General features: G+C 42.5%; 1 protein-coding gene across 1 annotated transcript in view; it reads right to left on the reverse strand.

Annotated features, from left to right (window-relative positions):
• The window catches only part of LOC144799010 (uncharacterized), a 449,787-nt gene extending 436,340 nt beyond the window's left edge, over window positions 1–13,447 (reverse strand). Inside the window, exon 1 of the mRNA XM_078670160.1 lies at window positions 13,227–13,447. Within this exon, the coding sequence (XP_078526286.1) occupies window positions 13,227–13,287 (61 nt within the window). The 5' untranslated portion in view covers window positions 13,288–13,447. The remainder of the gene's footprint in view (window positions 1–13,226) is intronic.
• Between the last annotated feature and the right edge of the window lie 450 nt (window positions 13,448–13,897).

The raw sequence follows: 13,897 nt of genomic DNA on the forward strand, positions 1-13,897 counted from the left end.
TTGTGCCGAATCCACTTGTTTATCTGATGTGTACTCCATTGTGGTTTGCCATATTTTTGGGACTTTGACTCGGTCTCGCGCAACTAGATGCCCACAGTTGATCCTATAAGCCCGAGTTTTGACCTTAAACTTTTAAAAAAAATCATAACTTTGGTTCAACAGATTAAAGTTTTGTTTTTTTGCTGTCAATTAATTTATTAAATGTATTCTATTTTTTCTAAATAGGTGTGGTATTTTCCTTCTGTTGTGTTTTCACTTTATTACTGTTTGTGTGTTATATATGTACTTTACACATTGCCTGTAAGTTAAGCCTGACTGCTTTTGTTCCAACCTACCAGGGGGCTAAGCACAGGCTCATTTAGTGACTTTTGTGGTTCACCTTGACAGAGATTGTGGCTGTTGCTTGAACACCCCATTCAACCTATAACCCAATTTCTGTCATTGGTGTTCAGTGGTGGGATCCTGTACTTGTGTTTGTGCAGTACCACACAGTGATTTTTGTAACACAAAACTTCCATATTGACACCATAGTTGGCCTCTCTTTTAATTCTTCTTAGTTGTCCATTTTTCTAAATGTAAGTACCCTTTCATATTTTTTTGTACAATGAAGATGGAGCTGCTCAACATCAACACCCTCAACTACGGCAGAGACACCGAGGCTCTGCAAGCAAAGGGGGCTGAATCCATGCAAGAACCCAACAAGTTGGGCTACCAAGTAGCCCTCAGAGCCTATGAGGAAGTTCTGAGGTGGCAGTCCACCCCAGAGGAGGCTGATGAAGAGGATCGTGTACACTTTGAGGATGATAAGGAGGAAGACCCAAACCGGAGTCCTGAGTGGCAGGAGGAGCATAATTCACCCCCCCGGATGAAGACCAGGATGGGGCAGGAAGCAGTGTTTCTGCCTGGGTCTGTCCCTAGAGAAGCTGGAGGACAGAAAGGCAGAGAGGGAGCTCAAACATCAGCTAGCAAACATGAAGTTAGAAGGAGAAGAGAGGAGAGGAGAGGAGAGGAGGGCTAAGGCAGAGAGCGTATAGACCAAGGAGAAAGCTGAGGCAGAGAGAGAGTTAGCCATAGATAAAGTTGAGGCAGAAAGGGACATGGCTAAAAAGAATCGTCTGTTGGCACAAGTTGGGCCTGAAGAAGGTGGAGATAAAGTCAGGAAAACTTCAGAATCCAGCAGCAATGGTGGCAGCAATACCCCGGTGTCGACTGGAGAGAGGAGAGGCCACATCTAAAATTACCTGGTGCCTAACTTTGTTGTGGGAGATGACTTAGACAACTGGTTTGAGGTCTAGAGGTTTCATTAGAGATGCATAGAGTCCCTTAGTAAAATTGGGGGAGCAGCATCTGTAGACAGATTCCCAATGAAGAGGAGTGCCCTGTTAGCCCTAGGGCAAGGGTTCAGGCTGAAGTACCCCTCATGAAGGAGGCCCTGCCTAGGAAATATGGGTTCACACCGGAAAGATATAGGAAGACGTGCCCCAGCAGACATAGATGGATTGTGTGGATAATGTTTGCAAGACACTGTATGGTTGGGTAAATGGCAGTGAAGTGAATGATTAGAAGGGCCTGCACAATCTGACTTCTAGAGAGCACATGTTCAGTCTTTGTTTTACAGAGCTGCGCCAACATTTTGTCGATAGAGAGCTCTCTGGCCCCAGGTAGCTTGCTGAGGAGGAAGACAGCTGTGTCAGCGCCTAGGTACACAAGCAGATATCTGGGAGGGACTCCCAAAAGGGTGATCAGGGTTCCTACCAGAGGAAGGCGGTGGGAGATAAGACTAGAACTAGAACTAGAACTAGAACCAACGACTGACCCAGGACCACCTCTCCTTCATGAAACAGCTCAAGACCTGGCTCTTCGAGTAGTAGCGGCTCCCCCCCCCCACCGTCCCAGCGCCTTGAGACCCTAACGGGTGAGTAGCGCGCTATACAAATCTGTCTGATTGATTGATAGAAAGGAGTTCTCTCACAACCTCTACTTTCAGTCTTCCTACCTTTTCCTTGTTGTCGTCAAATGTAAATTAATTATTCCGTCTGCTGCCCTTGGCTTCTAAATTTCCAGCCTGGTGCCTATCTTTAATTGTGCAATGTGATTTTATCTCACACAATTTGCTGGCAGTCATGTTAATTTCCCTGAACAATGCACTTCATATCCTTTTTTTTATAACAGTTATATGATTTAATGACGATATTTGACTCACTTAGACATCAATGATTAATTAATAACTGTCCTTGCCCCAGTGCCAAAAATTGTTTCAATGCTTGTGTATGCCAGTAATCTCACTTGCTATCTGGTTGCCATAGTCACAGGCACAAATATGTAATTTATGTCATAATTTACCAAAGATCACATGACCAGGGACTTAAAGGTGTACAGCGACTAAACAATAAAAAATCAAGCACCCAGCTGAATGACACATTTGTCATAAGATCCAATAAAGTATACTCAAGATTACAGCCGTGCCAACCAATATACAATGTGCTGCCAGACACTGCCCCAAGCTAAATATTACTCCATCCTCCAAAGAAATGTTCACACTTCAGGTCTCATATTGATCTGGTTGACCAATTAGATTCCCCATTGCATAAGTTATAATTGCAATGATAATAAATATTCTGTGAGTGAACGGTTAGCAATATAGGGGGTAAAGTTGTTTGCTCATCCTAATGATTTTTAAAATATCCACTGAACACAAAAGCAAAAAATAATCAAGCAGGGCATCAACAATCCTTTCCAAAATGTAAAAGACCCCAAAAACTGCCAGGAACCCAAACAAGATAGTGCTTACTATAGTCCTTACTATAGTACTAAAAACATTTCCACAACCAAATAGAAGTAGAACAAAACAATAGAGTACAAATTGTTTAATATTCACCTCACAACACAAAAAAGAGAGATATGTACATGACTGGCATAGAATTAGCCTACAGGTGAAATTAATTTCTTATGAGCAATATCCTGATGAGAAGATTATAAACAATGGAAAGTCATACACAGCCAAGAGGCAAACATTCAAATCAAAGTGAAGGAGACAAAATATTGACCTGATACATCACAGCACACAGAATGAAACCGGTATTTTCATACAACAGTTCGTACAATTCATCAATATTTAATCCTTGCCTACCATAATAGCTTTCAAATTTGTGCCAAAGAAAAACTCAACAAGACATTGAAATCATTAAAATGAAACATGAAATATCAAACATGTATGCAAACACTAGTACCACACATGGAAGAAACATTGAATGAATCCCTACAACTGAAATCAACCGCCACTCTAATGACACAGGTACCTATAACATACTTCCTCCTAAAAACCAGAGCAAACTTCAGAGACCCAACAATCGAACTATATCTAACATTATGTGCATTATCAACATGGTAGTAAAAGAAGCAAACAAACTGTTACAGGATCATGTTCTAACACTTCCATACTGTTAAGAAAGGTCCAGGCCACCCACAGATAGCAAAAACAATCCTAACAAATTATTCCTTAGACTGATACAACTCTGATACCGCCCTATTTCTCTGTGGCATATGATACTGTTGACACCACAGAAGCTTTTAGAACAACTTTGAGACAGTAAGTGTTAAGGTTACTCAAATGATCATAGTTTGTTCCTCCAATACCACGACCAACAAAATAAGATGACTCCAAGTTGATTTTCGAAACATATGTTTTCCCCTTAAAGCAAGTAATATATAACTGTATCTTCGTGTATATGCAGATTATATCCAAACGTGTATTCACCTGAAGGAATGTGTAAACTATACCACTATTTCAAAATACATGAATCCCATCTTGCATAGGCTCAGTGAACATTCCTTTGTCTGAATGAAAGGAGGGGTACTTCTGACTGCTAGCACATCTAAAAATTGTATATTTTTTACCTAGCCAAATTTAATACAACTAACACCAATACACACTAAAAATCTGAAGAATTTAGGAGAGGTATTAATTCCTAAGAACTCATTCAAAGTACATGTGAATGTAGCAGTGAACAGCATCACGTCCAATTCTACAGGTTATATAAAGAGTGCCTGAGCTTCTTGAACAAACAAATTGAACATTCTCATGGGGGCCCAATACCTAAGTATCACACTACTACAACTAAAATATCAATTGGGACTGCAAACAATAAAACAAGCATTGGCAAATCCAATAGGTTTTGCCTATGCAAGGTCTATTGTCTTTGTCAATGTTTTTAGACATGTTGCACAGCTGTCCAACATGGCTTGAAGAAAAGAAAAAAAGCTCTGTGACACTGCTCTACTATTTAGCCATGCTGCACCACTTACATGCACTTTAAATTCACTGAAGGAACCCGGAGCGTTAGCGTTTGCTAATAATAAGTCCCAGTGTCTCATGTGGATGCCTGTCAGAGAGCAGCTCTTGCAAGGTGGCCTGTCATTGACACTTTAAGGAGTGCACTGCAACACACTACAGGGACGTTCACGTGGCTGAGGGCATGGTGTTGGTTCTCAGAATCTGTCTTGCTGCTGGAACATTGAGCTTTCATACAATGCTGCATGCGAGGAACCTGCCCCGGATTCAGGAGAGCCCACCCAAATGTGTGCACACATAAAATAGGGATGGGTGTGTTTTGTGGGGAGAGTGCTGTGCCAGAATAAATCAAAACATTGCCCAATAATGTGAAATATTAGGTGCACTTTGCTTCTGCATGTCATATCCCAAGGCAGCACAGTAAAGAGTGAAAATATGTGGTCTGCAATCTCATTACATTACCCATCCGACACTGTGTAACAGAATCTATTGGTGTTTCATTTGTTATGTGATTAAACAAATACTACTATCAAGGTTAAAACAATTTAAAGTGCGACAATGTATTTCTCCGTAAAATTAAATGGAATAAAAAGGTGAAGGGATGTAACACTATGAAACTGGGTTTGAGTCGCCTCAAATTCCTGTGATTCTGGGCAAGCCATTTAATTTCACCATGTCTAATAGAAACAAGTTTGGTGTGTTACAGTGTCACTGTCACAGCATTTTACCATGTATGCATAGGTTGGCATGTAACGAAGCAGTGCTTTGAAACATTGGCTAGTAAGCCCATTAAAAACATGGAAGTTAAGTGAAGGAAGATACAAGCACTGTGCCTCCCAAATGGAAGCCATGCCTGAATCAACACACAATTTTAAGAAAAAGAGGGGACGGCGGGATAGTGGTCTCATATTGCAACACTAGAGTTCTGGCACGATTTATCATCCGTGTTCCTCGCACACACTAACTATTACGGAAATCTCTGATTACCAGCGTTATTGGTCACATCCGGTTGTATGTCGGAACAATGAGTTCCTCTACAATGACTACCTTTACAACGCAGTCTCAACAAAGACAGTGCCTTAACCATGAATTGCTTAACCATTCATTTCTTTACCACACATTTGTCTGGTAATGGCATGCATGGTAAACAGATATCCGTGGCTAAGCTTACCACCCCCGTCCCTCTTACCTTGAGCCCTAAATACATCCCCATGCTCTGAAAAATTACCCCGAACCCGCCACACCCTCGAAAAACAACTCCTAATTCCCCACCCCTAAAAACTACCCCGAACGCCCCACCCCCTAAAAATACCCCAAACCCCCACCCCCTAAAAACTATCCTGATTCCTTCCTACCTCCTAAAAACTACCCCGAACCCCCCCACTGCCAAAAAATGACCCCAGACTCCCTCCCACCCACCCCCTAAAAACTAACCGGAACCCCCACCCCCTGAAAACTACCCCAAACCCTCCACACCCTAAAAACTAGCGCGATCTACCCTACTCCCTAAAAACTATCCCAAACACCCCCAACCCCCTTAAAACTACCCCAAAACCCTCTTTCCTGTCCTGTTCTCTTTCCAACGCTCCTCTCTCCCTGCCCATGTCTACAAAAGTAGGGTAAATGTTGGATAGTAGAAGAATTACTTTTACTATTCCAAATCCAAAACTGCTCTATTATAAGCTTGTATCAAAAATAAATAATACGTGATAAGTAACATCGGGTATGTTAAGAATTAAACAAGACGCATCAAGGGTCCAAGCCAGGGGCTTGCTGCTCTGACTTGCTGCTATTTTCTGTATTGGGCGCCCTAATATAGGTGCCGTACCTTTGGCTTACACATGGAACTGATCGCATTTGGACCCTTGATGCGTCTTGTTTAATTCTTAACATACCCCGATGTTACTTATCACGTATTATTTATTTTTGATACGAGCTTATAATAGAGCAGTCTTGGGGCACGCAGTTTCTGAATCTAATTTTCTCCTCACTAATTCAGCCTTCTGAATATCTCTGCCCGAATTTGGGCCCACTTGATACGTCGTGACGGACCTACACTCCATGGCATGTGGGACGTTCTTTCTAGCATTTTCTTAAAGAAACTCCCACAACGTCGCCATTTGCTATTCCAGCCATCTTAGTTGTCGTAATTTCTATTGATGCCCTGATGAAGTTCCCACGGCACGTAGGGAACGAAACGCGTTGGCTGTGCCTGTGCTCTATGAAAATACCTGTTTGAACTGAATAAAGAAGAAATAACCATCTAAAAACTTTTTCTGCCTTACTGACTTTGATTTGAGTGCACCTTCCGCTTTGGGTTTTGCTTATTGCTTGAATTAGCACCCTTAAAACAGTGGGTGTTTGGAAGCCGTTGCACCACCCAATATTAAGAACTTTTAGAACCGTTGTGCTTGACCTTGGTCTGCTGTTTTGTGTCCTTTTTGGATTTGTTAATGTATTAACTACTAAACTTTTAACACATATAACAAAAATATGAACAATTCTTATACAAAAAACAAACATCACACACATATAAAATATGTACTAAAATACATAACGATAATAAAAAAATTCTATTTTTAACAACTTTATTTTTACAAACGATGTTAAACACTTTGATATTTTTTAAATCGATACTACTTACCTAAAATCGATATTCTTGACCACGAGGATTTTGACGCGGAGGTCACTTTAACTGTAGCGGTCCCGCCCACCTCCTACCCCTCTTAATGAGGTGCGCCAACCGGACGTGCGCAGCGGCACGCCAAAGGCAGGCCCGTCTGCGCCCGTCCGCGCCAGACCGCTACCAGTCGCCAGTCACTCTGCTCGTTTGACCTCCTATCTTCTCCTCCTCTTCATGGCCATCATCCAGTATTCTAGTCTGGAACTGCACTCATTAAATACAACAAGTAAGCCCGCCTATCTCCAGGTACTAGCTAAGAATGCCATTAATGTCCTCCCTATGCCCAATCCTACCACTGACTATATACCTACGCCCAAAAAGAGGCGGTTGAACTCAACCATACGAACCAGCAAACATACACAAATAAATATCTGACAGGCCTTTATTGTAATGCCCGTTCCCTTGCAAAGCATGCTATAGAAACATGGGCATTAATAGACTCTGAGAAACCAGACTTCTTTCTCATAACAGAGACTTGGCTACATGAAAATTCCCACCCCGGCATAGCCACGGCTATCCCACAGGAGTATCAACTACTCAGACTGGACAGGAAGGAAAAAAGAGGTGGGGGGATTGCTATTGCTTTTAAAACCAATATAAATATCCACATTATTAAGACGTCACAAGCTGACTGGGGGGAGATCTGCATTTTCTCCATAGAGAGTACCAGTCACAAATCTTGGCGGGGTGCGCTAGTCTATCGGCCTCCTGGCAATAGAGCGCATTTCTCTACCAACCTCATAGAGGCTATCGCCCCCCACACACTGGCTGCAGACAATTTTCTTTTAATAGTGGATTTCAATTTTCATGCAGAGTTACTATCAGATCCCCACACAAGTGATTTTATAAACAGTCTTAACACCTTAGGACTCTCCCAACGCATTACCGGTCCTACACACTTAGCAGGGCACACCCTGGACCTTCTTACCAACTCTCCTTTAGTTGAAATTGATCCACCATTCCCCATTGTATCGTCAGACCATTATGTGATAAGGTTCCGCCTTCAAGACTCTCTTAGAACACCCCCACTTTTTAATATAAGCAAACTAAGTCGAGCCTGGAACAAGATCAGCCTGGACTCTTTTTCCACACATTTCCCCCCATTCCCCTGTCTGAGCTGACCAATCCCAACCATGTGCCAGAAGCCTTGACCTCGCCATAACTACCACTCTGCACAGTATTGCTCCCAAAAAACTAACTGAATGTCCCACAAAACTTTCCCCTTGGTTTACCCCCAAACTCAAAATAGATAAACTTGCCGTTAGGAAGGTAGAACGCAAATGGAGGAGTTCCAAGGACAGCAGGGATAAACAACTTTACAAGACCACTCAACGGCTATACATGAATCATATAGCCAAGGCTAAAAAGGAATACTTAGGCAATAGAATCACCCTTGCAGCTAACTCACAGAGAGAATTGTATAACATCGTTAAGGAATTTACTAACCCTCCCTCCTGTCAACCCCCGTTGCCTACTTCCCAGGAGTGGGTAAACTCGCTCTCCACTTATTTCGTCGAAAAGATCAATGATATTCATCGAACATTTTCACTACCTTCTGACACTATACCGAACGAGAGTAGTTCGGACCCCGTACCTCTTTATACTGCTCCCCTTGCTAACTTCCAGACTATCACGGAAGAGGAATTATTACTAGTCCTTAATCATATAAAATCAGGCTCCCCCACAGACTCAGCGCAAGTGTTATCTAAGATTGGTCCCGTTTTCCTCCCCCAACTTACTGTTATACTTAATCACTCCCTGTCACAGTCTATAGTCCCTACCACCTGGAAAGAGGCCATTATTAAACCCATTTTGAAAAAACCCTCTGCTGATCCCAAGCAACTATCCAATTATAGGCCAATATCGCTCTTACCATTTTTTGACAAAATTCTAGAATCCATGGTTAATCGCCAACTTACTCAACATCTGGAAAACAACCAACTAATGGACCCTTACCAATCAGGTTTCAGGGCCTTCCACAGCACCGAAATGGCCCTGCTTGAAATAGTCGATAATATCAGACTTTCCCTGGATGCCAAGCAATCAGCTATACTGGTCCTGCTCGACTTGTCTGCTGCCTTCGACACCATTTCGCTCAGCATCCTCCTTGATCGCCTGTGCACATCTGGTGTCGAGAGAGCAGCCCTTAATTGGTTCAGGAGCTACCTGGTAGATCGCTCATCTAAAGTGCAAATAGGTGATTTCTCCTCAGAAAGCCAAATCATTAATAAAGGGGTCCCCCAGGGCTCAATTTTGAGCCCCACGCTATTTAACTTATGCGTGTCCCTCTTGGCCAAACTTATAAAGTCTTTTGGGTTTTAAACAGTATCATACGCTGATGATACTCAGCTGCTAATCAGCATGGGACCAGACATCACCGAAACAAAAAAACGCTATAAACTCTGTATGATAGCTATTAACACCATGATGACAACCACCTTCTCCTAAATGCTAACAAAACAGAGATCGTGCTCTTTGGGGATGCAGACAACTATGGAACAGTGATTGGTGGCCCTCCATATTAGGTCCCTGTCCCTCACCTGCGACGGCGGCACGCAATCTAGACATAATCTTGGATTCCAAATTGTCCATGTTAAATCAAATTAACAATCTGATCCGCGTCTGCTATGGACTCATGCGTAGTCTCAGAAAAATATTCAAATCGATCCCCCTTTCTTCCAGGATGCCCCTCGTGCAGGGACTGATTACTAGCCGCCTGCATTACGGCAATTCCCTACTTGCTTCCATAAATTTAGGACTCCTGGCTAAGCTCCAGGTCGTGCAAAATACGGCGGCCAGGCTGGTCCTCAACCTGCCCACGCAATCTCCATCCGGGCCTAGTCTGAAGACTCTTCACTGGCTCCCAATCAAAAAAAGAATCCATTTTAAATTATGTTGCCTGGTACGTAAGACACTCAACAACAAAGGACCCCTCTACCTAGCTAAAAAACGTACTATATATCAACAGTCTAGATCACTCAGGTCCAAAAGCAAATTTCTTCTGACAGTATTGAAGATCCGTACCGCCAGAAATGGGGGTAGATCCTTCTCCCGGGTGGCCCCAGAATCCTGGAACACCTTGCCTTTTGCCCTCCGCCTGGAGACTGAGCATAAGAAGTTCCGTAAACTACTTAAAACTTGGTTATTTAGCTCAGTCACGTAAATCAAAGCCGTTTTCTGTCCTGTCCTGCCGTGACCCACTAGCTAGCGCAATGAGACCTTATGGTGATATACGCGCTTTACAAATACCAAATACAAATACTGTTGATATTTCGGATCCACAACAATATTTGTGCGATTGGATATGTTTACCTCAATATTCTTTCTCTGCACCCTTCTTTACTCCCATTTGGTCACCATCATTGAGGGTCAGAGAAGATATTAATTTATTTACAAATTACTGGTGGTATACACAATTTCCGCTCATGTTCCTTATTACTACACCCTTTGCCCAATCACCTCTGTTGTCTTATGAAAACACAAGCACGAACAAAGCCACTAACTCTGGCTTTGGTATGATGGTTCAATGTTTTTTTTGTTTTTTAAAAACATTTTTATTGTAAACATACGCCACAAAAAGTAAAAGAAAAGAAACCAGACAGCCATATATTTATCTGCCATATGCTTTCAAAAATAAATGTTAACTTGAAAAGAAAATTACTTGTGTGGCTGTTTGAAAAGTGCTGTTTAAAAAAACACAAGACTTTAAGTTGTGCCATGAATTTTACTGGGAGTTTTTATCAAGGTGATAAAAATAAATACTCTCCGAACAAAACACGCGAATTGCAGCTACAATGTCAAATAAACATAAAATAACGGCAACTTTATATAGGAGACAGGAAATAAATCAATATCTACAAATGCAAGTGCAGTGCAAGCAAAATAAATAGCCATTTTTTAAAGATAATATAAATAAATCAAAAACAAAACACTTTGAAAGAGTTTTTTGACTCAAGAGCAAGGAACTACTTTTAAGCAGTTGTGAGCACTGTGCACAAGCTTTGTGCAGTTACTTATGTAAAGTGGGCCGATCCATTTGCTCAGCAGTGTATGCTGTGGTCTGTGGGAGCAAAATCTGAATGGCAAATCAACAGACCAATACATGAAGCCTTCTAACAAAAGCCTCTCAATTCCTGTATTATACGTATAAACATTTGGAAAAACCAATAGTCGATTAAACAGCTAAAGCTCTCACGAAGGCCAAGACCTAATAAATGATGTCACAAATTGCATAAATCATTTGAAAATAGCGCTAATCCAAGCACAGCCTTTTTAAAAATGACACGAAAAATTATATTGTGGGAATCAACAGCAGAGGATTTTTTTTTACAGCAAATGAACCTCAAAACCATTTCTGGGTCCTGGTTACTGGTAATTGTAAATTGCTGAGTTCCAAGTACAGATCCTGCTAGCCTCTACTCATAGGGAGGAGAGCAGCCTTTGCATATTGCCTGTATCTCAGGCCCTCTTACAGGACATGGTTCTTGGAGCTGGACAGCAGCTCAAATCAGCCGATTTATAATTTCTAAAAAATTGGCAATTATTAATGTGTAATTTTTTTTTAGTTGAACTTCTATAGCGCTTCATACTCCTGCTGAGGCGCCCAAGCGCATAAGCAGGCAGATAGCAGACTGTACCCTGGGGCAGTGTTGCTTGGACGTGTATTGATCTGGCATGGTCTATGTGGGAGCGTTGTAGAGTTGTAGTTGTCTGACTTTCAAATGGTTCATTGGTTAGACGCCTCTCCTTCACACACATTTTTTAATTTTGGAGTTTTATATAGCGGGAACTCGAACTGCATGTATCAGAGCGCTTTACATGAGCACCAGTTGGGTCACGGACACATTCATCGTTGGGCACGGGGACATTAGGGGCCTCATTTATGAGGCTGTGCGTCACTTTTACGCTGCTGGCGCGTCACTTTTTGTGACGCACCAGTGGCGTAAAACATTTCCCTTGTTACGCCATATTTACAAAGTGACGCATCTAGGTAGATGCGTCACTTTGTAAACCCCTGCGCCATATTATACCTGCGCCAGGTATAATGTATGCAAGGGGGGCGTTTTGACGCAAGTAAGGGTCGTAGAAGTGACGCAGTGAAATCTATGAGATTTCACTGCGCCACTTCTAGGACACAAATGCGTCCATTTCTTACGCCTGCCTCACAGCAGGCGTAAGACTGACGCAGGCCCTTTCACATGGGGCTTGCCCCATGTGAAAGGATACATTGCTGGAGTTGCGTCACTTTTGTGACCCACCCCAGCAATGCGTCACTTTTGCGCCATACAGATACATCAGAAATACTGACGTATCTGTAACTCCTTGCGCAATGATGGGTCATACTGTAAATATGACACATTATTGGTGTCTCAAGGAGGACGCAGTGAAAAGTGACGCATCGCTGTTTTCATGCAGCGATGCATTACTTTTCATAAAGAGGTCCCAGGGGCCTTATTTATGAAGGCCTTGCGCCGCCGGTGCGTCACTTTTTCCCATGTTAAAAGTGACGCACCGGCGGCGCAAGCCCTTCATAAATAAGGCCCCAGGTGCCCAGAATCACAGGATGGTGCGCACCCCTGCAGAGACTCATACGTGCTTCCCTAGGGCGACTGCTCTAGCCATTAGGCCACATAATCTCCCGCATGAATGTCCCATTCAAGTGGCAGATGAAGTGTTAGCTTTCAGTGTGGCTGGCCACGTCATTCGCACACAAGGAAAAATGTGCACAATAACTTTTCGATAATGCACAGAAAAAAAAATTGATGAATTATTGTCGAAACTTAATCTTAAGGAGATCCTATTTTTGTACATAAGTAAGATGCAAACCAAAAAATGACGATTAAAATCACGGTCTTATACCTGAATCTTTCACTACAAAATAGCGACGAAAAATGTGGCAAATGCCTTTACAAATAGTTTAATTATATTTTATAATATCTGCCTCCAAATTCTCCGACAACATATTTCACACTTACCATGAGATACATTCATGTGCAAATTTGAGTGAACTATGTGTCAAGTGTTGCACACATGAACAGCTAACACCCCCATATTTAAGAGACCTACGCCGGTACTAACATCTATGTAAATCTATACACACTCATGTCAGTCCCACCCTTTTGCAGACAGAAGTCCGAGGTACGCCTTGATAATTCTTCCTGGCTCGTGCCGCAATCCCAGGAGCCCAGGGAGGTCATCACCACCCGGAAGTCCCGCCATACATTGTTCCAAAGGGTACTCTTTGGTACTTACCAGTTGTAGAGGCGGAGTATGAACATATGCAAAGTAAGACCAAGCATGCGGGCGCCCTCATTTATTCTTTTTCGGTCTTGCCTTCGTTCAGCCCCTGTGTCGACAGCTGCAGCAGGCTCGCCGCCTCGTGAGAAGTGAGGGCTTGGCAGGCGGTGGGGTGCTTTTTGACCCCATCAGCCTTGTTTCTGATCTCGATGTAGGAGTTGGAACATTAGAATGTCATTGAACGCATGAACATTAGACGTAATTACTTGTCCCACTGATAATCAGGCTTCAAAGTTCACTGATTGCTTTTGATTGGAGTCCATAAAAGAATGATGGAAGGAAGCCCAGCGGGCACACCTCTGTAGCCTCAAGAAGGTCTTATAGAACGCACAGGGATGCCGTCTAAGGGTTCCTAATCTCGCCTGGTCGTGCCCACATATCAGCAACACTATCTGAGGAGCAGGACATTGCTTTTTTGCATATTATGCCATGTAATGTGATGACGTATGTTAATGATAGCACTGCAAGACCTTGAGTACCCTGATACTGCCACATTATCACTTTCCGAAGGGACTCCCTTTCCATTTCCATTCAAGGAGTCTGATAATAGAATACACTTAATTATTAATATTGGGAACATGTTATGACAGCCTGGCTTGAAAACAAAAACACTTTCAATATACTAT

The sequence above is a fragment of the Lissotriton helveticus genome, chromosome 12, assembly GCF_964261635.1.
Source record: "Lissotriton helveticus chromosome 12, aLisHel1.1, whole genome shotgun sequence".
In the NCBI taxonomy this organism is placed as follows: domain Eukaryota; kingdom Metazoa; phylum Chordata; class Amphibia; order Caudata; family Salamandridae; genus Lissotriton; species Lissotriton helveticus.